The 24,932-nt window shown below is 41.3% G+C and overlaps 2 protein-coding genes across 2 annotated transcripts in view; one reads left to right on the top strand and one right to left on the bottom strand.

Annotated features, from left to right (window-relative positions):
• Positions 1 to 20,438, bottom strand: part of LOC311144724 (rasGAP-activating-like protein 1) — a gene marked incomplete at both ends in the record, with an annotated part of 47,832 nt that extends 27,394 nt beyond the window's left edge. The window contains 5 exons of the mRNA XM_084180819.1: positions 457 to 586; positions 8,609 to 8,670; positions 9,309 to 9,422; positions 19,875 to 19,931; positions 20,374 to 20,438. Coding sequence (XP_084036945.1) covers positions 457 to 586; positions 8,609 to 8,670; positions 9,309 to 9,422; positions 19,875 to 19,931; positions 20,374 to 20,438 — 428 coding nt within the window. The remainder of the gene's footprint in view (positions 1 to 456; positions 587 to 8,608; positions 8,671 to 9,308; positions 9,423 to 19,874; positions 19,932 to 20,373) is intronic.
• Positions 20,439 to 21,287: 849 nt separating this feature from the next.
• LOC311144232 (protein DGCR6-like) lies at positions 21,288 to 24,473 on the top strand. Its single transcript, XM_084180236.1, has 6 exons — positions 21,288 to 21,414; positions 21,652 to 21,764; positions 22,071 to 22,231; positions 22,363 to 22,463; positions 22,650 to 22,790; positions 23,615 to 24,473. The coding sequence occupies exons 2-6, from the start codon at positions 21,655 to 21,657 to the stop codon at positions 23,693 to 23,695; spliced, it is 594 nt and encodes a 197-aa protein (XP_084036362.1). The 5' UTR covers positions 21,288 to 21,414; positions 21,652 to 21,654; the 3' UTR covers positions 23,696 to 24,473.
• Positions 24,474 to 24,932: the final 459 nt, after the last annotated feature.

Below are 24,932 nucleotides of genomic sequence, written 5' to 3'. Positions count from 1 at the left end.
GACTGGTATGCCATCCAACCCTGGAGTTTTCCCGGACTTAAAGTCTTTAATTGCATCCAGAAGTTCCTCCTCTGTAATTTCACCTTCACATTAGTCTTTCTGTATGGCTGTTAATTTTACATTATCAATAGAAAAAAATTTCTACAATTAGCTTCAGTTAGAGGAGGAGGCGGCGACTGAAACGAAAACATATGCTTACAGTACTTTGTTCCTTCATTCAAAATATCATTTGATGAATCATGGGTGACTCCGTCAATTGTAACCAGTTTCATTAAATTATTTTTGGTAGCATTGCAGATTTTATGAATTCAACCCCATAGCACTGCATGATGATCTGTCAAACAGAGGATGACCATTTTGACGACCTTTTGAGATTGAAGAAGCAGTTATACATTTCAACAAGAGACCATAACGGCTTACAGTAGCATCAACTAGGCAATAAAGTGTGTGTCTTACCTGGCCTCTATGAAATGGCAGCGCAGTCCTATCCTCTTGGCATCTCTGAGAAGCTCCAGACCCAGGTGGATCTCACCCTGCACCTCCTCATCTGGGTCCACCCGGGTCAGATTCAGCCAGTTATCCAGCCCTAAAACACAGGTGACATTTTACAACACATACACCATATATACAAAGGTATGTGGACATCCCTTCAAATTAATGGATTCGGCTATTTCAGCCACACCCGTTGCTGACAGGTGTATAAAATTGAGAACACAGCCATGCAATCTCCATAGACAAACATTGGCAGTAGAATGGCCTTACTGAAGAGCTCAGTGACTTTCAACATGGCACCGTCATAGGATGCCACCTTTCCAACAATTCAGTTCATCAAATTTCTGCCCTGCTAGAGCTGCCCCGGTCAACTGTAAGTTCTGTTCTGTGGAAACATCTAGGAGCAACAACGGCTCAGCCGCAAAGTGGTAGGCAACACAAGCTCAAAGAACAGGACCTCAGAGTGCTGAAAAATCGTCTGTCCTTGTTTGCAACACTCACTACCAAGTTCCAAACGGCCTCTGGAAGCAACATCAGCACAATACCTGTTCGTCGGGAGCTTCATGAAATGGGTTTCCATGGCCGAGCAGTGGCACACAAGCCTAAGATCACCATGCGCAATGCCAAGCGTCGGCTGGAGTGGTGTATTGCTCGCCGCCATTGGACTCTGGAGCAGTGGAAACGCGTTCTCTGGAGTGATGAACCACGCTTCACCATCTGGCAGTCTGATGGATGAATCTGGTTTTGGCGGCTGCCAGAAGAACGCTACCTGCCCCAATGCATAGTGCAAACTGTAAGGTTTGGTGGAGGAGGAATAATGGTCTGGGGCTGTTTTTCATATTTTGGGCTAGGTCCCTTAGTTCCAGTGAAGGGAAATCTTAACGCTACAGCATACAATTACATTCTAGACAATTCTGTGCTTCCAACTTTGTGGCAACAGTTTGGGGAAGGCCCTTTCCTTTTTCAGCATGACAATGCCCCCGTGCACAAAGCAAAGTCCATACAGAAATGGTTTGTAAAGATAGGTGTGGAAGAACTTGACTGGCCTACACATAGCCCCATCGAACACCTTTTGGGATGAATTAGAACGCCGACCGCGAGCCAGGCCTAATCGCCCAACATCAGTGCCCAACCTAACTAATGCTCTTGTGGCTGAATGGAAGTAAGTCCCCGCAGCAATGTTCCAACATCTAGTGGAAAACCTTCCCAGAAGAGTGGAGGCTGTTATACAGTGAGGGAAAAAAGTATTTGATCCCCTGCTGATTTTGTTCGTTTGCCCACTGACAAAGACATATATAATATAATTTTAATGGTAGGTTTATTTGAATAGTGAGAGACAGAATAATGACAAAAAAATCCAGAGAAACGCATGTCAAAAATGTTATAAATTGATTTGCATTTTAATGAGGGAAATAAGTATTTGACCCCTCTGCAAAACATGACTTAGTACTTGGTGGCAAAACCCTTGTTGGCAATCACAGAGGTCAGACATTTCTTGTAGTTGGCCACCAGGTTTGCACACATCTCAGGAGGGTTTTTGTTCCACTCCTCTTTGCAGATCTTCTCCAAGTCATTAAGGTTTCAAGGCTGACGTTTGGCAACTCGAACCTTTAGCTCCCTCCACAGATTTTCTATGGGATTAAGGTCTGGAGACTGGCTAGGCCACTCCAGGACCTTAATGTGCTTCTTCTTGAGCCACTCCTTTGTTGCCTTGGCCGAGTGTTTTGGGTCATTGTCATGCTGGAATACCCATCCACGACCCATTTTCAATGCCCTGGCTGAGGGAAGGAGGTTCTCACCCAAGATTTGACGGTACATGGCCCCGTCCATCGTCCCTTTGATGCGGTGAAGTTGTCCTGTCCCCTTAGCAGAAAAACACCCCCAAAGCATAATGTTTCCACCTCCATGTTTGACGGTGGGGATGGTGTCCTTGGGGTCATAGGCAGCATTCCTCCTCCTCCAAACACGGCGAGTTGAGTTGATGCCAAAGAGCTCGATTTTGGTCTCATCTGACCACAACACTTTTACCCAGTTCTCCTCTGAATCATTCAGATGTTCATTGGCAAACTTCAGACGGCCCTGTATATGTGCTTTCTTGAGCAGGGGGACCTTGCGGGCGCTGCAGGATTTCCGTCCTTCACGTGTAGTGTGTTACCAATTGTTTTCTTGGTGACTACGGTCCCAGCTGCCTTGAGATCATTGTGAAGATCCTCCCGTGTAGTTCTGGGCTGATTCCTCACCGTTCTCATGATCATTGCAACTCCACGAGGTGAGACTTGCATGGAGCCCCAGGCCGAGGGAGATTGACAGTATTTTGTGTTTCTTCCATTTGCGAATAATCGCACCAACTGTTGTCATCTTCTCACCAAGCTGCTTGGCGATGGTCTTGTAGCCCATTCCAGCCTTGTGTAGGTCTACAATCTTGTCCCTGACATCCTTGGAGAGCTCTTTGGTCTTGGCCATGGTGGATAGTTTGGAATCTGATTGATTGATTGCTTCTGTGGACAGGTGTCTTTTAAACAGGTAACAAACTGAGATTAGGAGCACTCCCTTTAAGAGTGTGCTCCTAATCTCAGCTCGTTACCTGTATAAAAGATACCTGGGAGCCAGAAATCTTTCTGATTGAGAGGGGGTCAAATACTTATTTCCCACATTAAAATGCAAATCAATTTATAACATTTTTGACATGCGTTTTTCTGGATTATTTTGTTGTTATTCTGTCTCTCACTGTTCAAATAAACCTACTATTAAAATTATAGACTGATAATTTCTTTGTCAGTGAGCAAACGTACAAAATCAGCAGGGGATCAAATACTTTTTTCCCTCACTGTAGCAGCAAAGGGGGACCAGCTCCATATTAATGGCCATGATTTTGGAATGAGATGTTCGACGAGCAGGTGTCCACATACTTTTGGTCATGAAGTGTATGTGGCATTTAATAAAGCCCATCAGCAGTGTTGTAGTACTTGAGACCACATATTGAGTGTCTCTGTCTTGTCTCAGGGTTGGATACATTTTTACTCGGTCTTGACTCGGTCTCAGACAATGAAAACTCGTAATTTCTTTCAGATACCAGCCAAGACCAGAGGAGTATAAAAACTCAGCTCCCATTCACTCAGCGCATAAAACCGCTTGGTCAGGCCATATATCCACACTCTGTTAATGACCCATTAATATGTTATCGCCCATTGAAACCTGGGCTTCCTACTTTACTCATAGAATTACTGTCCTTTACTTTAGTTGAAAAATATCCTCAATATCCTTGTCACTCTCGTCAGAATTTCCTTGATTCGCTGGTAGGGAAGAATGGGAGAAATTGTTTGAAAGTTATATGCCCACTATTATTTGGGGAGACCGGGGGAAGTTATAACATAGTATTTGTATCTATTATAGACCTGTTTGGGTTAGTGTTCATTTGTAGAGTGGCTCTCTATTTTCCCTCGCATGTATTTTTTCACCATTCTGAATGTCTAAAGAATCCATTTGTTCTTTTGAAATATCAACACAGAAATACTGGACATTTTTAACTCTTATTATGTTGGCGATTTGACACAATTACAATCATGGTCTAGAATTGGACTCTCAATTTTCTGGTGTTGGTCTTGACTCTGTAATAAATAAAATAAAAATAGTAGAACATTCAAAAAGTTATCCTTTTTAGAAAAAAACTATACTACATATATTCACGTCACCAAATAATTAATTAAAGCACACTGTTTTTCAATGAAGGTGTACAGTAGGAGGACAGCGTAGATGCGAGAAGGAATTATACAATGAGCAAAGTGATCATGCTGTTTGTATGTGGCTGCTATGAAAGTGAACTGTGTTTCCGGGTGGTTAGGTGTGTATTCATTACGCCGATTCTGTTGAAATAAAAATATTACATGGAAGCAAACAGAACGAAACACGGATAAACATACCTGAATTTGTCCAATATAAACTCTCGTTGGACTAATGATTACACCCTAAATCAGCTAGATGCAGGCAAGAGAGTGCAAGGTGGTATTGAATATGTCACTGTCTGTCACCTTGATTACAAAATAATTCTCTAGACCAGTGCACCTACATTGTAAACTTTAATTCGTAGGCTAGGTTGTAGCAACCTCATGATTGGTATAGGGAAAATGTGAGTATAATGTAGCAGCCTAAATCTATCGATATTACATTGAGCTGGGTAAATGGAATATGAATGACAGTCATCCAATATGCTGTAATAGAAATAAGGCCATGCTCATAAAAACATTAGTCCTCCCTCATCTTAAACGGCACCGACCGCCACTGTCTGCTACATACAGTGCCTTCAGAAAGTATTCATACCCCTTGACTTATTCCACATTTTGTTGTTACAGCCTGAATTCAAAATGGATTAAATATATTTGTTTTCTCACCCATCTACACACAATACCCAATAATGACAAAGTGAAAACAAATGTATTGAAAATGAAATACAGATATCTCATTTACATAAGTATTCAAATCAAATCAAATGTAATTTGTCACATGCTTCGTAAACAACAGGTGTAGACTAACAGTGAAATGCTTACATAATGGCCCTAGTAAATAACAAGTAAAGAACAAGAAGGCCTGCACACTTAAAGCTCAAAATTCACCGCTTTATTGACAATGTTTCGATCCGAAACGGATCTTCGTCAGGTCAAACAAACAAACTGAATGCTCATATATCCCAAAATATACACATTTCACCTCACATGACCATTACGCACATGACGCATGGTGGGTGCAAAAACAATTTGTGTATCTCTAATAATTTTACATCAATGAGATGGGCACATGTAGTAGTTACAGAAAATAATATATATTTACAAAATGACCAAGTAAGAGACCTGGAAGACAAGACAAATCAAAGTGACATATTAATTTAAGAAATTATCTGATATCAAACTCTTGGTTCAGACTTACTGGCCCTTCCCGACAATACAGAGAGAAATAAAATGAAATAGTAGAAATAAATGAAAAAATTGGAATAAATAGAAAAATAATAACAGGAGGAATAAATTGTCTATATACACGTGGTACCAGTACCGAGTCAATGTGCAGGGGTATGTGGTAATTGAGGTAGATATGTACATATAGGTAGGGGTAAAGTGACTAGGCAAAGGGATAGATAATAAACAGTAACAGCAGCATATGTGATGAGTCAAAAGAGATGAGTGAGGGTCAATGCAGATATTCCGGGTAGCTATTGGTTAACTATTTAACTGACTATTTAGCAGTCTTATAGCTTGGGGATAGAAGCTGTTCAGGGTCCTGATGGTTTCAGACTTGGTGCATCGATACCGCTTGTCATGCGTGCATACTTTTTTGTTTATGGGTGGTCCCGGGGATCGAACCCACTACCTTGGCGTTACAAGCGCTGTGCTCTACCAGCTGAGCTACAGAGGACCACATGTACTACCCTTTGTAGCACCTTGCGGTTGGATGCCAAACAATTGCCATACCAAGCGGTGATGCAGCCAGTCAAGATGCTCTCAATGGTGCAGCTGTTTAACTTTTTTTCACACCACTGAGTAAATACTTTGTAGAAGCACCTTTGGCAGCAATTACAGCTGCAAGTCTTTCTGGGTAAGTCTCTAAGACAGGGATCATCAACTAGATTCAGCCACGGGACAATTCTTTCTTGAGCGGATGGTCAGGGGGCCGGAACATAACTACAAATAATTTGTATACTGCAAATTGACTGCAAGAAGCCCAAACATATTTAATATTTGACTCAAACATAATAATTTCAAACCTTACTTACATTTGTATATGATCACGTCTCTTTGTTATGCGTGGAAATACTTGGGAACAGATTTACCAAATTAAAATCACTTGGAGCTGATTTCCAGTTGGGGAACCCTGCTCTAAAAGCTTTCCACAACATTTGCCCATTATTCTTTTCAAAATTCTTCAAGCTCTGTCAAATTGGTTGTTGATCATTGCTAGACAACAATTTTCAGGTCTTGCCATAGATTTTCAAGTAGATTTAAGTCAAAACTGTAACTCGGCCACTCAGGAACATTCGCCGTCTTCTTCGTAAGCAACTCCAGTGTAGATTTGGCCTTATTTTAGGTTACTGTCCAGCTGAAAGGTGAATTAATCTCCCAGTGTTTGGTGGAAAGCAGACTTAACCAGGTTTTCCTCTAGGCTTTTGCCTGTGCTTAGCTCCATTCTGTTTATTTTTTTATCCTGAAAAACTCCCCAGTCCTTAATGATTACAAGCATACCCATAACATGATGTAGCCACCACTATGCTTGAAAATATGGAGAGAAGTACTCAGTAATGTGTTGTATTGGATTTGCTCCAAACATAACACTTTGTTTTCAGAACAAAAAGTTAATTGCTTTGTCACATTATTTGTAGTATTACTTTAGTGCCTTGTTGCAAACAGGATGCATGTTTAGAAACATTTTATTCTGTACAGGCTTCCTTCTTTTCACTCTGTCAATTAGGTTAGGATTGGGGAGTAACTACAATGTTGTTGATCCATCCTCCATCACAGCCATTAAACTCTGTAACTGTTTTGGCCTCATGGTGAAATCCCTGAGCGGTTTCCTTCCTCTCCGGCAACTCAGTTAGGAAGGACGCCTGTATCTTTGTAGTGACTGGGTGTATTGATATACCATCCAAAGTGTAATTAATAACTTCATCATGCTCAAAGAGATATTCAATGTCTGCTCTTTTTTTTTTTTTTTTCTACCCATCTACCAATAGATGCCCTTCTTCGGCGAGGCATTGGAAAAACTCCCTGGTCTTTGTGGTTGAATCTGTGTTTGAAATTCACTGCTCAACTGAGGGACCTTACAGATAATTGTATGTGTGGGGTACAGATATGAGGTACAAAGATGAGGTAGTCATTCAAAGATCATTTTAAACCCTATTATTGCACACAGAGTCAATGCAACTTATTATCTGACTTGCTAAGCAAATCCTGAATTTATTTAAGCTTACCATAAAAAAGGGGTTGAATACTTATTGACTCAAGACATTTCAGCTTTTCATTTTTAACAAAACAAAATGTTTCAAAAGTCAAGGGGTGTGAATACTTTCTGAAGGTACAGTATATCAAAAGACAAGAAGATTGTTTGTTTGTAATAATATGGGCACTGCTGCTGACATTTCTGGTTGAGATACAAGGTGGCGAGGGCAGTGACTTCAGTTTCACAGCCAAAAGAGGAGAGATCCTGTGAAGGAGTTCCTAAGATCCTGTGAAGGAGTTGTTGACTCAGTGGCAACATGTTGCAGTGAATCACCGGACTGAATGCAGAATGTTCCCAGGAGAGAGGACTGGTATCAGACACTAACTAACAGAAAAGCTTTCACATTTAGTTTTATGTAGCAATAAAACACATTCAAAGTAACAATATATTTCTAACAAATCAACTTGTTATTTTTTTCTTCTGGGTTTTTTACCTAGTTGCCATGGATAAGAAAAAGCACTGCATGGCTATACCATTATGCTAGAAATTCTAACTAATTCCCACGTTAAAAGCCACTGTATGAGAGCCAGGTGTGCTGTGGTGAAGAAAGCTGCAGGCTGACTGTTTGAAAAGCTTTGGCTGCTTCTCACAGACTACAGTGGGGTTTCAGACAAAAGGACAGCTGCACTGTACAATGAATGATCCTGGAGTTGATGCAAACCCTAATTCAAAGAGCAATCCTGCTCAAATGTAACCATGTACAGGCCGTTCCCTCTGCATGTAGCCTGTCCAATGAAATGGGAGCCTTCTTGCTCATTGAGACAAATCAGTAGAGAAAAGAGGTGGACAGTATGTGAGCAAATGAACAAGCATAAGTCAGAAAATAAATCTCTAAATTACCCATGGATGTGTGAGAATATACTGGCAACATTTCCCAGCAAGAGGACCTAGAAAAGGCCCAGCTCCTCAATCACAGTGACCTACATCGCAGAGCCTTACTCAGAGTCATAGGAATAATTTGGCTTGCCCTCTCTAGCATGGCATAGGCAGAGAAGACCCACAGATATCAACCGCAGCACTGCAAATCAATAAGCATTTAGTATTGTTTCTGTGCTGGTAGTTTTTCCCCACCATGATGGTGCCTCCCTTTAATTTAAAGACACCAACAGTATTGTGGCATAGTGATCAGGTATACCTTTAGCCTGGGCCCCGATGGAGTCTTTGCTCAGCGATATCTTTCCAATGACGTCATCATGGCTAGGGCAAAAAAGAGAGCATTTTAATACCACAATACCATATTAATAAAAACTTCTTATAGAAAATACAGATACACTATCATAAATTGACCCTGCTTCACACAGCATGAAAATAATCCAGCAGCAACAGGAAATGTGAATTATTATGTGGATTATAATTAATTGACATTTTTGTAGGGGCTGATAAATTTTTCGTTTGGGCAAATCAAGTCTGAAATTTTTAAGTGGAAATTACAAAAGAACTTAATATTCTATAGAGTTCCCTGATATAACAGCTAGAATATATTCATAGACTGACGAGATTGTTGATTAGGAGAGGAAAGAAAATACTGAGGTTATCTTTCATTTCTCAATCTGTGGTACCATCTGCGTGTTGATGTTTGTTTATTCAAAGTATGCAGTTTTTTCCAAAACACACATCCATGGCTCCTACCCCAGCCTGTCTGGGTAACAAAACTCTCAGTCACAGCCTCTGCTAAACAAGCAAACACAATCATGAAAATCTCTTACATTACAAAACTATGATCCCTTTACAGGTTATATAGATATAACCTGTTTATAGACCATTATCAACTAGTTTGTTGACAAACTACAACAATTCTCTGAATTATCTTTGACAGCTGTTGAAGACCATCTTACCCAATGGTGTCCTCATCCATGACATAGAAGGAGAGAGAGTGGAACCCCATTGGGAGGTGCAGTGTGTATTCTTCACCCCAGAAAGGGTTAAGATTCTTCCACACTGTGGCTGTCCTACAAGGAAAGGTTGCAAATAATTGTGGCAGTAACCTCAGAATGTACTGTATGGCCCTTATTTCTTATTTATAACAATATACCTTGTCGTCGTGAATGTCTGTAACAATGAAAGATGACAATTTAGAATTAAGTTTGTGTGGGGAATATTTTGATGTGTTGAAAGTAATTAAACACAGTGACAGAATAACAATGCAATAACTTCAAAAGGTAGTGTGTATAGCATAACAAAATACAAGTCTACATGCAATCATTCTTAACCTTTCCATTATGAAACATTAAACTACTGCAGATCCTCTAACCATAAACTGGAGATTGCAAACCTGCTGTCTAGACATGATACTGAGGAATGACATCTGCATCATGTCTTCTATGCCAATGGGTAGCTGGAAGGTCTATTTTCATCAGTAATGTGCATCCCTTTATTATAATGACACTCCGCTTTTCCAGACACCATTAGCCCACAGCAGGGTCAAAACACCATAATGCTGACAATGAGCCAGCCAGAGACTGATGCAGATCTCTGCAGTTAGTCAACCCTCGAACTCATCACATTATGGGAGAGCAAACAACAAAATGAAAAGACAAAACAAATGCAACTTATCAACCTCTGAAACACTTCAGTTTGTCAGGAAGTATAAACTGTGCCTTGGGATCTTGTCTGCATTCAAATACACCATGATTAGTTTGATTGGTAAAAATGTTCCCACTGTAAAGCGACAAGGCAGCTACTGGCTTTATTGGCCTTTGCACCACAGACTCAGTTCCTCATTTTATGATTGGATTCCCCCGCTGCTAAATATGCTTTTGGTTCTGCAGGTCTCCAGAGGCAACCGGCTGTTCGGTAAGCGCAGCAATGCGCACAAGCAGTATAGGATAAGTGTGAATGTTCCAAAATGCAATTAGCGGGAACACACAGTTCTAAAAAGCGCACCGCACATGCGAGCGGTTTCATGTGACAGAGATGAAAGAGGGGAGATCTAAAGATGCAACAACTAGCATGGGTTGCTAATATTACTAAGATTGTGTCTTTGGCTGCTGGACAATGAAAGAAGGTTGATTTTAAAACCAATAGAACATTATAGAAATGCTGGTTTCAATAGTATAAGGAAGTGTTTATAAAATCATTCCCTCAACATTTCTATGGTCTGATTTTGGCTAGGCTACTTTGAAACAAGATAAGACATGCCTCATAAAATGCCATAAAACATCCAGGTTTTAAACCATTAAGTTTATGGTTAAATTGTTTCAAAACGCTGACTGCCTCCACTCAGATTGCAAAGTACCGTACGTGATGTGGCTTTCTCTCGGCTCGTGACCATTTGATCTGAACGAACTGTGCCTCGAGTATGTCAACAGAATCAAGCCTTTAGACATTAATGTTAATTATCCTACATTATATTTGTCAAACATGACTGCCATTTAGTCTATATTTATGTAATTAAAAGTTTGGCTACATTTTCTGGCGCCTCCCTCATGTCAGCATCGGTGTGGACATATCACATTTCAGGCTACACTTTGAGATGTTGGCTAATTATATATGTACAGATAACTGCCAAAATAAAGGAAACACCAACATAAAGTGTCTTAATAGGGCATTGGGCCACCACGAGCCTCCAGAACAGCTTCAATGCGCCTTGGCATAGATTCTACAAGCGTCTGGAACTCTATTGGAGGGATGCAACACCATTCTTCCACAAGAAATTCTATCATTTGGTGTTTCGTTGATAATGGTGGAAAATGCGGTCTCAGGCGCCGCTCCAGAATCTCCCATAAGTGTTAAATTGGGTTGAGATCTGGTGACTGAGATACACCCTTTAAACCCCCTATGCTCCTTTGAGACCCCTCTTTCAAAGTCAATGAGATCCTTACGACATGGGGCCATTATCATGCTAAAACATGAGGTGACAGCGGCGGATGAATGGCACGACAATGGTCCTCTGGATCTCGTCATGGTATCTCTGTGCATTCAAATTGCCATCGATAAAATGCAATTGTGTTCGTTGTCCGTAGCTTATGCCTGCCCATACCGTAAGCCCACCGCCACCATGGGGCACTATGTTCACAACGTTGACATCAGCAAACCACTCGCCCACACGACGCCATACACACTGTCTGCCATCTACATTAAACCAGGATTCATCAGTGAAGGGCACACTTCTCCAGCATGCCAGTGGCCATCGAAGGTGAGCATTTGCCCACTGAAGTTGGTTACGATGCCAAACAGTCTGGTCAAGACCCTGGTGAGGACGAAGAGCACGCATATGAGCTTCCCTGAGACGATTTCTGACAGTTTCTGCAGGAATTATTTGGTTGTGCAAACCCACAGTTTCATCAGCTGTCCGGGTGGCTGGTCTCAGACGATCCCGCAGGTGAAGAAGCCAGATGTGGAGGTCCTGGGCTGGCGTGGTTACACGTGGTCTGCGGTTGTGAGGCTGGTTGGATGTACTGCTAAATTCACCAAAACGACGATGGAGGCGGCTTATGGTAGAGAAATTAACATTCAATTCTCTGGCAACAGCTCTGGTGGACATTCCTGCAGTCAGCATGCCAATTGCACACTCCCTCATCTGTGGCATTGTGTTCTGTGACAAAACTGCACATTTTAGAGTTGGTTTTTATTGTCCCAAGCTCAAGGTGTACCTGTGTAATGATTATGCTGTTTAATCAGCTTCTTGATATACCACACCTGTCAAGTGTATGTATTATCTTGGCAAAATAGAAATGCTCACTAACAGGGATGTAAACTAATTTGTGCACACAATTGGAGTTAAGTAATTTTTTTGTGCATATGGAACATTTCTGGTTTCTTTTATTTCAGCTCATGAAACATAGGACCAACACTTTACATGTTGCGTTTATACACTGCTCAAAAAAATTAAAGGGAACACTAAAATAACACATCCTAGATCTGAATGAATGAAATAATCTTATTAAATACTTTTTTCTTTACATAGTTGAATGTGCTGACAACAAAATCACACAAAAATGATCAATGGAAATCAAATGTATCAACCCATGGAGGTCTGGATTTGGAGTCACCCTCAAAATTAAAGTGGAAAAACCACACTACAGGCTGATCCAACTTTGATGTAATGTCCTTAAAACAAGTCAAAATGAGGCTCAGTAGTGTGTGTGGCCTCCACGTGCCTGTATGACCTCCCTACAACGCCTGGGCATGCTCCTGATGAGGTGGCGGATGGTCTCCTGAGGGATCTCCTCCCAGACCTGGACTAAAGCATCCGCCAACTCCTGGACAGTCTGTGGTGCAACGTGGCGTTGGTGGATGGAGCGAGACATGATGTCCCAGATGTGCTCAATTGGATTCAGGTCTGGGGAACGGGCGGGCCAGTCCATAGCATCAATGCCTTCCTCTTGCAGGAACTGCTGACACACTCCAGCCACATGAGGTCTAGCGTTGTCTTGCATTAGGAGGAACCCAGGGCCAACCGGACCAGCATATGGTCTCACAAGGGGTCTGAGGATCTCATCTCGGTACCTAATGGCAGTCAGGCTACCTCTGGCGAGCACATGGAGGGCTGTGCGGCCCCCCAAAGAAATGCCACCCCACACCATGACTGACCCACCGCCAAACCGGTCATGCTGGAGGATGTTGCAGGCAGCAGAACGTTCTCCACGGCGTCTCCAGACTCTGTAATGTCTGTCACATGTGCTCAGTGTGAACCTGCTTTCATCTGTGAAGAGCACAGGGCGCCAGTGGCGAATTTGCCAATCTTGGTGTTCTCTGGCAAATGCCAAACGTCCTGCACGGTGTTGGGCTGTAAGCACAACCCCCACCTGTGGACGTCGGGCCCTCATACCACCCTCATGGAGTCTGTTTCTGACCGTTTGAGCAGACACATGCACATTTGTGGCCTGCTGGAGGTCATTTTGCAGGGCTCTGGCAGTGCTCCTCCTGCTCCTCCTTGCACAAAGGCGGAGGTAGCAGTCCTGCTGCTGGGTTGTTGCCCTCCTACGGCCTCCTCCACATCTCCTGATGTACTGACCTGTCTCCTGGTAGCGCCTCCATGCTCTGAACACTACGCTGACAGACACAGCAAACCTTCTTGCCACAGCTCGCATTGATGTGCCATCCTGGATGAGCTGCACTACCTGAGCCACTTGTGTGGGTTGTAGACTCCGTCTCATGCTACCACTAGAGTGAAAGCACCGCCAGCATTCAAAAGTGACCAAAACATCAGCCAGGAAGCATAGGAACTGAGAAGTGGTCTGTGGTCACCACCTGCAGAACCACTTCTTTATTGGGGGTGTCTTGCTAATTGCCTATAATTTCCACCTGTTGTCTATTCCATTTGCACAACAACATGTGAAATGTATTGTCAATCAGTGTTGCTTCCTAAGTGGACAGTTTGATTTCACAGAAGTGTGATTGACTTGGAGTTACATTGTGTTGTTTAAGTGTTCCCTTAATTTTTTTGAGCAGTGTATTTTTGTTCACTGCATTTCCAGGTAGCCATTTGATTAGCTGTTCAGGATTCTTATGCCTTGGGGGTAGAAGCTGTTAAGAAGCCTTTTCGACCTACACTTGGCACTCCGGTACCGCTTGCCGTGAGGTAGCAGAGAACAGTCTATGACTAGGGTAGCTGGAGTCTTTTGCAATTTTAAGGGCCTTCCTCTGTCACCGCCTGGTATAGAGGTGCTGGATGGCAGGAAGCTTGGCCCCAGTGATGTACTGGGCCGTACGCACTACCCTCTGTAGTGCCTTGCGGTCGGAGACCGAGCAGTTGCCATACCAGGCGGTGATGCAACCAGTCAGGATGCTCTCGATGGTGCAGCTGTAGAACTTTATGAGGATCTGAGGACCCATGACAAATCTTTTCAGTCTCCTGAGGGGGAATAGGCTTTGTCGTGCCCTCTTCTTTGTCGTTCATCTTCAGTTTTGGACGGTTGAAATTGCACTTTGGGACGGTAATGAAAAAAGTTAGTCTCGAGCCCTGGGTAGCTACAGTACATGACCAAAGGTATGTGGACACCTGCTCATCAAACATCTCATTCCAAAATCATAGGCATTAATATGGTGTTGGTCCCCCCTTTGCTGAGATAACAGCCTCCACTATTCTGGGAAGGCTTTCCACTAGATGTTGGAACGTTGCTGCGGGGACATGCTTCCATTCAGCCACAAGAGCATTAGTGATGTCAGGCACTGATATTGGGCGATTTGGTCTGGCTCACAGTCGGTGTTCCAATTCATCCCAAAGGTGTTCGATGGGGTCATAGGCAGCATTCCTCCTCCTCCAAACACGGCGAGTTGAGTTGATGCCAAAGAGCTCGATTTTGGTCTCATCTGACCAAAACACTTTCACCCAGTTCTCCTCTGAATCATTCAGATGTTCATTGGCAAACTTCAGACGGCCCTGTATATGTGCTTTCTTGAGCAGGGGGACCTTGCGGGCGCTGCAGGATTTCAGTCCTTCACGGCGTAGTGTGTTACCAATTGTTTTCTTGGTGACTATGGTCCCAGCTGTCTTGAGATCATACCTCCCGTGTAGTTCTGGGCTGATTCCTCACTGTTCTCATGATCATTGCAACTCCACGAGGTGAGATCTTGCATGGAGCCCCAGGCCGAGGGAGATTGACAGTTATTTTGTGTTTCTTCCATTTGCGAATAATCGCACCAACTGTTGTCACCTTCTCACCAAGCTGCTTGACGATGGTCTTGTAGCCCATTCCAGCCTTGTGTAGGTCTACAATCTTGTCCCTGACATCCTTGGAGAGCTCTTTGTCTTGGCCATGGTGGAGAGTTTGGAATCTGATTGATTGATTGCTTCTGTGGACAGGTGTCTTTTATACAGGTAACAAGATGACATTAGGAGCACTCCCTTTAAGAGTGTGCTCCTAATCTCAGCTCGTTACCTGTACAAATGACACCTGGAAGCCAGAAATCATTCTGATTGAGAAGGGGTCAAATACTTATTTCCCTCATTAAAATGCATATCAATTTATAGCATTTTTGACACGCGTTTTTCTGGATTTTGTTGTTGTTATTCTGTCTCTCACTGTTCAAATAAACCTACCATTAAAATTATAGACAGAATTTCTTTGTTAGTGGGCAAACGTACAAAATCAGCAGGGGATCAAATACTTTTTTCCCCCTCACTGTGTGTATATATATATATATATATATATACACACACACACATACATACATACACACACAGTGGGGGAAAAAAGTATTTAGTCAGCCACCAATTGTGCAAGTTCTCCCACTTAAAAAGATGAGAGAGGCCTGTAATTTTCATCATAGGTACACGTCAACTATGACAGACAAAATGAGGAAAAAAAATCCAGAAAATCACATTGTAGGATTTTTTATGAATTTATTTGCAAATTATGGTGGAAAATAAGTATTTGGTCAATAAAAGTTTCTCAATACTTTGTTATATACCCTTTGCTGGCAATGACACAGGTCAAACGTTTTCTGTAAGTCTTCAAAAGGTTTTCACACACTGTTGCTGGTATTTTGGCCCATTCCTCCATGCAGATCTCCTCTAGAGCAGTGATGTTTTGGGGCTGAGCTGGGCAACACGGACTTTCAACTCCCTCCAAAGATTTTCTATGGGGTTGAGATCTGGAGACTGGCTAGGCCACTCCAGGACCTTGAAATGTTTGGGATCATTGTAATGCTGAAAGACCCAGCCACGTTTAATCTTCAATGCCCTTGCTGATGGAAGGAGGTTTTCACTCAAAATCTCACGATACATGGCCCCATTCATTCTTTCCTTTACACAGATCAGTCGTCCTTGTCCCTTTGCAGAAAAACAGCCCCAAAGCATGATGTTTCCACCCCCATGCTTCACAGTAGGTATGGTGTTCTTTGGATGCAACTCAGCATTCTTTGTCCTCCAAACACGACGAGTTGAGTTTTAACCAAAAAGTTCTATTTTGGTTTCATCTGACCATATGACATTCTCCCAATCCTCTTCTGGATCATCCAAATGCACTCTAGCAAACTTCAGACGGGCCTGGACATGTACTGGCTTAAGCAGGGGGACACGTCTTGCACTGCAGGATTTGAGTCCCTGGCGGCGTAGTGTGTTACTGATGGTAGGCTTTGTTACTTTGGTCCCAGCTCTCTGCAGGTCATTCACTAGGTCCCCCCGTGTGGTTCTGGGATTTTTGCTCACCGTTCTTGTGATCATTTTGACCCCACGGGGTGAGATCTTGCGTGGAGCCCCAGATCGAGGGAGATTATCAGTGGTCTTGTATGTCTTCCATTTCCTAATAACTGCTCCCACAGTTGATTTCTTCAAACCAAGCTGCTTACCTATTGCAGATTCAGTCTTCCCAGCCTGGTGCAGGTCTACAATTTTGTTTCTGATGTCCTTTGACAGCTCTTTGGTCTTGGCCATAGTGGAGTTTGGAGTGTGACTGTTTGAGGTTGTGGACAGGTGTCTTTTATACTGATAACAAGTTCAAACAGGTGCCATTAATACAGGTAATGAGTGGAGGACAGAGGAGCCTCTTAAAGAAGAAGTTACAGGTCTGTGAGAGCCAAAAATCTTGCTTGTTTGTAGGTGACCAAATACTTATTTTCCACCATAATTTGCAAATAAATTCATTAAAATCCTACAATGTGATTTTCTGAAAAAAAAATTCTCAATTTGTCTGTCATAGTTGGCGTGTACCTATGATGAAAATTACAGGCCTCTCTCATCTTTTTAAGTGGGAGAACTTGCACAATTGGTGGCTGACTAAATACTTTTTTTCCCCACTGTACACTACCGTTCAAAAGTTTGGGTTCACTTAGAAATGTCCTTGTTTTCGAAAGAAAAGCAATTTTTTTGTCCATTAAAATAACATAAAATTGATCAGAAATACAGTGTAGACATTGTTAATGTTGTAAATGGCCATTGTAGCTGGAAACGGCTGATTTTTAATGGAATATCTACATAGGCGTACAGAGGCCCATTATCAGCAACCATCAGTCCTGTGTTCCAATGGCACGTTGTGTTTGCTAAATAATTTACATTGAAAAATAGTATGTTTTGAATCCGGCGTCGTTTTGCGTATCAGTTCATAAACCATGTGCCATGGTAACGGCACGTCAAAAATCTCTTCACAACTATTTTGCAATCTATATGGGACGGCTGTCAATCCTTTGGTCCTTAAATGAAACTGGTATACTTTTTTATTTATCACAATTTTCTTTAACCAATTATTGTCTTTAATGCAGGGCCGACAGACAAGTTCCTTACTTTTTCCACCTTCCACTTTCCTTATCCATTTTTGCATAATGTTTCAATTGGTATGCTATCCAACCCTGGAGTTTTCCCAGACTTAAAGTCTTTAATTTTATCCAGAAGTTCCTCCTCTGTAATTTCGGCTTCACATGAGTCTTTCTGTACGGCTGTTAATTTTACATTATCAATAGAAAAAAATCCATATAATTAGCTTCGGTTAGAGGAGATGGAGGCGACTGAAACGAAAACATATGCTTAAAGTACTTTGCTTCCTCCTTCAAAATATAATTTGGTGAATCATGGGTGACTCCGTCATTTGTAACCAGTTTCAGTCAATTCTTTTTGGTAGAATTTCAATGTTGAAGATTTAAAAAGAATTTGGTGCATTTTTCCCCATATTCCATCCAGTTTGCTTTGTTTTTTATAATTTATTACACTTGATATTTCTTGAATAAGTCCCTCCATTTCTTTTTGTTTTTCCTCTAACTTATTCTGAGCGTCTATGTTACAGTTTTTATTGGCTTATATGCATATAGGCCTACTGTAGCTCTGATTGGCTATGGGGCACCGGTCTGCGTAGACTCCAGTCCTGGGCAAAACATGTTTTTATTAGATGTATTTACTGCATTATTAATTGTCCAAATGCACTGCTGTCTTCCCACTCTATATGGCTACAGAATTTTCACAAATGCCTTAGCACATCATTCCCAAACATTCTATGAATTTATGAAAATTTGAAAATGACCATATCTAAGTGCTCACTTGTCAGAAAATGTAAAACATGGTGTCATATTCTTCCTGGTGGTTTATATGAACAGATTTTAATACAATTTCATGTTGCTAAAATGATGTCAGTTCCACTTTAATGGAGGTGCCAATGCCAAAGAGGTGCAGGATATAAGATTTTTGGGGGGAGTGCAGAGGACTGTAAGTAAATGTTAGCTTAATAACATGAATTAGATTCTGCTTTTATTAGCTAAATTATGTATTTACTGTCTGGCAATAGGTATAGCTAGCTAGCTAACTACACTGTACAATTCAATAGACTGGTACTACGTAGTCAGCTAGCTAGATATACCTATAAATAGTAAATAATTTCGCTAATAAAAGCAGAATCTAATTCATGTTAATAAGTTAACCCCATCATTGTTAAGGCTAGCCATTTTTGTCATATGATATTGGTATTTGGTCATAAGATTATGGCAAGGTTCAAAGACAGGCAATAGAGAGAGAGAGCAAGAGAGCACTGCCCATGTTGAGGCAAGGAGAGGACGAACAAGTCATCAGGTGAGAATTTGAGTTGTGTAACCAAGTAAGACGTTTCTGGACTCAGATTGCCTCGACTCCTTTAAAGTTAATTGGGTATATGAAATGTGTTATTGAAGACCATGTACTGGCCAAGCGTGGTGAAGGGTACACAAATAGAATAATGGGTTTTGACTTTTAAATGTAGTTAAAGAAGGGTTGTGGCTGTACTTTCTGAAGAGTTTAGAATAAGAACACAGTTTAAAGTAATATAGAAAAATATTGGTGTTTCAGTTGTGATTGGGGTATATTGACCAAATGATCAGGACATTTTTTGATGTATTTTCCCTTCAATATTCACCATAAACAACCATTTCAAAGCTTTTTTATATATATATATATATATACCACCGGGGGGACCTCGGACACCCTAGAGGGGTGAACTGACACCGGAAACCATTGACCCTGACCCCCCAATATCAAACACAAACTTACACCCTTGCTTGTGTTGACACACACACAGCCAAAAACAGAGCAATGCACTGCCTGAACCATGGTTACCTGCTGGTTTTAAAGGCAAGCCCTGGATCAGGTTCTCAAGTGCTTGGGGGTGGGGCTCAAGCTAAGAACACCACAGTCCTGGTCAGTAATCACACACCTAGCCTACTGTACCACACCCCTAACCTGCTTGCCTATATAAAACATAGCAGGGGACCCACTCTCTCATCATACATTCTGTTGTCATCCAGTTCTGAATTCAACGTGTGCGAGGGTAATCAGAGGTTTTGTATAGTTTAGAGTAAGGACAACATGATAGGATACAACAGTTAACTGATCAATATTTTTGCATTTACAGTAGTCCCCTTATGTACATCAGTTTTCATGTTCTTGGCAGCAGCATGCCACTTGCTGTCACATGAAATTCTAAAGTAAACGTATAGCCCACTTAAAATAGTCAAATTAAGTAGCAAATAAAACAAGAACGCATAGGACTTGATGGACTCACCTGGCCACAACTTCATTGTCAACTTTTACAATGCAGTATGGGTCACTGGTCCCAGAGCTTGAGAGATACAAACATTAAAATAATAATAATAATATTATATATAATATATAAATTGAATTAAGATAGCAGCCCACTGTGCACAGAGGTCAATTCAACGTCTATTCCACATTGGTTCAGCGTAATTTAATTGAAATTACGTGGAAACAACGTTGATTCAACCAGTGTGTGCCCAGTAGGAGAGGAAACCTACAGACATCTCTTCACTTCTATTTGCTTAAGACCTTATTGATAGACATTTCTTAGAATACACCAGTCAAGTCTACTTGTAGACTAATTTTTTACATACTATAATCTTTCAATAAGTGCTATAAAACAAAGGTATTCTTGACTTCAAACAAGTGTACGTCCTATAAGTGTACTTCACACAACGAGAAACCTATAAATAAGCAAATATGAGTAATTGCTGCCTGTTGCATAATTACAATTACGACATACTCACACGTCTTTGGCTGGTAGGCTCCTGCCCTCTACAATACGGAAATATAGGGATGTGTTTTTGGCCATTTCTGACAGAGTGGTTTTGCCACTTGTTTTCATCTGCCAATTCGCGATCCTTACAACGGTGCTCCCTATGGTGCTCCCCTCCTCAGCAAGTGTGTTCTCTTCATTTGTGGCACCTTTGGCGCGTGACGGCGCGTCGTGCACATGTTAATCAATGATGTATCGTTTGCAATGTACAGGTTTAGTATATATATAGAATTAACAGCCACGTTGCAAATTTATGATAAGCGTAGGGTCAATGTATGCAAACGAACAATGTTGTTAAATGTTTGGGTGGAAACGACCACATTTTTTATATATGTAAAGTATCGTGCCAATAACCAAATATATATTTTCTGACTGCCATTTACTTTCCTCATGTGGGTCCTTTGAAGAAAATAATTATCCCATGCGTTATTTTCGAATTTCCAGATAAAATTTGTAGCCACCTATTTTCATCCAAAAATGCAGATCATAGTAGCTACTTAAAAAAACGATACATCTTTAGGCTTCATTGACGTCTCATTAACCTGCACGACTTGCCGAAATGGCACACATTACATGGTCAACTACAGCTGGAAACCCAATCATCCTCAAGTCATCAGCGATGCTCAGCTGCTCACCTGTTGCGGCTTCACCTCACTCGATTGACAGACAGTGTGCGGCGCACGCCATCTAGCGGACGAATTACCTCGTGCAAGTTCTCGCGCCCCCACACTCGCTTTTGTTTGTGTAAAATAATATTGAAATATTGAAATTGAACTTATCTTTGCTAATATAATAAATACCAAGAATAATAACAAAAATTCCATTAAATAAAAATCCTAGCAAAACTATGAATTACAAACAGGCATCTTATAGACAACAAACCCTTTGTTAGGGTCCTTCCACAGAGCATCAGCCGCTTGATAGCTTCAGCTACAGTAGAAATGCACAGTACTTTGTGTATACTACCTTTTGATGAACTTCTAAAGAAAAATAACTGTAGCTAGGTTACTTGGTAAGTATGTGGTTCATCTAAGCTTTTACGGTAAATGGTTTGATAATAACCAATGCTATAGCTCAGAGTGAAGCTAGCTAGCTAGCATGATGGATTGCTAACCCTTATTCATGACTCCAATTCCTTTGGGCTCCCTTGGGTTTTCGAAAGCTAGCTCGGGGCTAGCTAACAACATCATCCTTCTGGTGTAATATTATGGATTTTGGTGATTGATATGATTCTTTGACTTCACTTTAGAAAATGGAGGGTTATCCTGCGGTCTACGAAGAGCAGACCGATTCTACAAAACAGCAAGAAAGACATTACTACTTACTTTCAGAACTACAAACCCTTGTCAAAGATTTGCCCAGGTAACCAGCCCAACCAAGCACCATGGGAGAATCTCAATTGCATTTACTTTATTCCTCGCGTCCATCTAAAAGGTGAGGAATCAAGTAAATGCAATTGAGATTCTCAACATAACGTTATCTTATATGCACTCATGGTCCCTAGTTATCTACAGTTGTTGGATGTCAGAGGCATGTCAGAATTTCAGGTAGTTCAGGTAGTCCTTGTTATGGTCTGTTTGGTTCCTAGTGAATACACCCCAGGTGTTACAGAAACTAGACTTGACCTCCAGGCACAAATCTGTTTAACTATTTCTCCCACATGTCCAGCTCCTTTCAGCAGCGCCTGTCCTACACCACACTGAGTGACCTGGCTCAGGCACTCATAGACGGAACAGTGTATGATATAGTACAGGGACTCCTGGACATCCAGCACCTGACTGAGAGGAATCTGTACAACCAGAGACAAAAGCTGCACTGTGAACATCGAGGTGTGTCTCTCTTTAGGTTTCAAATGTTCTCTGTCTTATTAAAAAAAAAACATTTGAGTGTATGTTGGTGTGCCAGGGATCTGAGGTCATTCACCATTACAATGTCTCAATATTCTCTTCCTCATGCCCAGCACTCAAGCAGGATTTGGTTCGTAAGCATAAAGAAGCCCTACAGGTTTGCAAGTCCCACAACCTTGCAGTTATGAAAACCAATCAACAAGGAGAAACAGAGGTATGGAATTGACAAAGCATCATGCCATTATTAAAATTCAGTTTTTCTCTGACTGCACACTATTTTGTTTGATGTGCAGTTAAATTAGTTTTACACATGTTATCCAAACATCCCTCCATCTATATCACAGCCACATCGTTAATTTCTATTGATCATGTCTGAGGACATTATGATTGTCTCTATCAGGCTCTGGAGAGTCGAGTGAGAGAGGAGCAAAGGATGATGGATGAGAAGATTGTGGTGGAGATGGACCAAAAGGTGATAGACCAGCAGAACACCTTGGAGATGGCTGGAGTCCCAGGGTTCTACATAACCACCAATCCCCAGGTGAATCAAAACTTTAAATGTACATTCTAGTGCATATGGCAGATACATGAAACATAATGGTTAAATGTCATTGTGTGCCTCTACATAAGCCCCTACTCATAACCAGATGTCTATTCTATCAAATAATATGGTAGATTTTAGTTTGTGTCACCATTCTAATGTTGACGTAATCCTGATTATTTAGATAAATGTATTGCCTTGAATTCTAGAGAAATTATTTGTTCTGCAGTTTGAAGTGTTGAAAGCTAAGTACACTGCCATTGGGGTCAGGGGGTGAAACACAGATTGCAGTGCAGAAACATTTCCAGTAGATGGTGGTAGAGGCTCTCTCGTTCCACCATTGTAACAGACCTGCTACGCTGCAGGCGTAGCCAAAGCACCCCATTATTGTGTGGTTTTAGCTGCTTTACTGGAAGCATATCCTGGAGGCAGTGCAAGCAGAGCCCCAGCCACTTTAAAGGGATACTGTGAGATTCCGGCAATTAAGCTGTTTTTCTACTTCCTACTGTACCTGTAGACTTCCAGTAATTGCGCCAACGCTAATTAGCATTGGCTTGCGAAACTACCTCTAACTTCCTTCATACTGCACACAGAGACATAAAAATGGTACCCACAAGTTAATCTGACTTAATTGCCAGAATCTCGCAGTATCCATTTAAAGTGATTTTGGGCGAGAGCTGCTTATCAAATTCTTGTTTTTGCAGGACTGCACTGCTCATGTGGCCAGTGTAGCAGGCTTCGTTGACAGCAAAAGTTGCATGTCCAGTGTAGTAGTAGGTCTGTAATGACTCGGGAGGTTTCATGTTCCCTTCTTGTCATTTCAGGAGCTGACGATGCAGATGAACCTGCTGGAACTGATCCTTAAACTTCAACAGAAAGAATCACAGTCAGGAGTTCTGTCCTGAGAGACAGACAGACCGCCAGGGTCTGATTGTGTTAAAGCACTGGACACTAAAGAGCATATCCAAGAGTGGATTGACACTTCAAAGAGCATCCTGTCCTTTTGTTAGTGAGCACTTGAGCAGGGCTCAGGATTCACGTTCACTTCCAAAATGTTCAGGTTCATGTCCTCAGGAGCTGTATGTGTTCCTTAAATGCACATGGAAACCAAGAAGTTGTATTGCTTTGTGATTCTATGTAGAAATCACTGGTTCTGGATGGCAATGGGGCTGTGATGAGAGTGCAGGAATTTGAAAAATCACTGAAAGCTGTAGATACGTTTCTATTTGTGTTGCCACTCACTCACACAGATGAAATATGGAAATAATTAATATTATTCATCCAAGTTGTCATGTTCATGATGATATTAAATTATTATTTTTCATTCATGTTAATCAGCATTACATGTTTACCATGATTTTGGCCACTGTAAAATGTGTTCATGAAATAGTCAATTTACTTTGATTATTGAGACTCATGTTTCATTATTAGTCTAGTCAGTGACAATAGGGTCAACCTACATTGGTTAAAATATATTAAACTGACTAGTACTATACAAACTTGGAGGACTTGAATATAATTTGCATTCTGATACTATAGCATCCAGTTATTTGTTACTATGGTAGATGAATACTTCTGACAGCTTCAAACTTTACTTTAAGCCTATACACTTGTGGGAATTGGCAATATGGATAGAGCTAAATTGAAATGTTTCTTACAGAATAAATATGAAAAGCATATCCAAAACCATGGTAGCAATTACAATTGAAGAGTTTGGAGATTATGGGAAAATGATTAGACTAAAGGTGAGGACACAATAGTTCACCTGACACAAGACTGAATTCAAACATTACACTCTTGATTTTATGTGCATTTTACAATTTCTGTACTTTTCACTGTATTTGTTCATAACGAAATCTTAAAATACGCAGGATACATTCAATAACAAGAATATTCATGGTAAAATGTGGGGTTGGTGCAACATAAGACACGAAAATGACAAGGGTTTGAGTGAGAGGTCTAACTGGTGTCTCCAAGTTGCAACAGATCTCTCCAAAGTGTTCACAGTTCCTAAGTCATTTCAATGCACCTTTATGACTCAAAGAATAATCTTAAACTATAAGGTGCTTTTTTGATCTCTCTTAGGTGTTCCATTGAGGAACTACTAGAGCAAGCACACTAGTATTTGTTTTGTTTGGAACA

This window comes from Coregonus lavaretus, assembly GCF_964263955.1.
Source record: "Coregonus lavaretus genome assembly, chromosome: 17".
Taxonomy (NCBI): domain Eukaryota; kingdom Metazoa; phylum Chordata; class Actinopteri; order Salmoniformes; family Salmonidae; genus Coregonus; species Coregonus lavaretus.
This window is presented reverse-complemented; position numbering and strand designations above follow the sequence as displayed.

Excerpts from the sequence above, each read along its gene's own strand:
- LOC311144232 (XM_084180236.1), top strand. The coding sequence starts at position 21,655 with ATGGAGGGTTATCCTGCGGTCTACGAAGAGCAGACCGATTCTACAAAA. Across the intron at positions 21,765-22,070 it reads CTTGTCAAAGATTTGCCCAG|CTCCTTTCAGCAGCGCCTGT; the intron begins GTAACCAGCCCA and ends CCACATGTCCAG. Across the intron at positions 22,791-23,614 it reads ACATAACCACCAATCCCCAG|GAGCTGACGATGCAGATGAA; the intron begins GTGAATCAAAAC and ends TTGTCATTTCAG.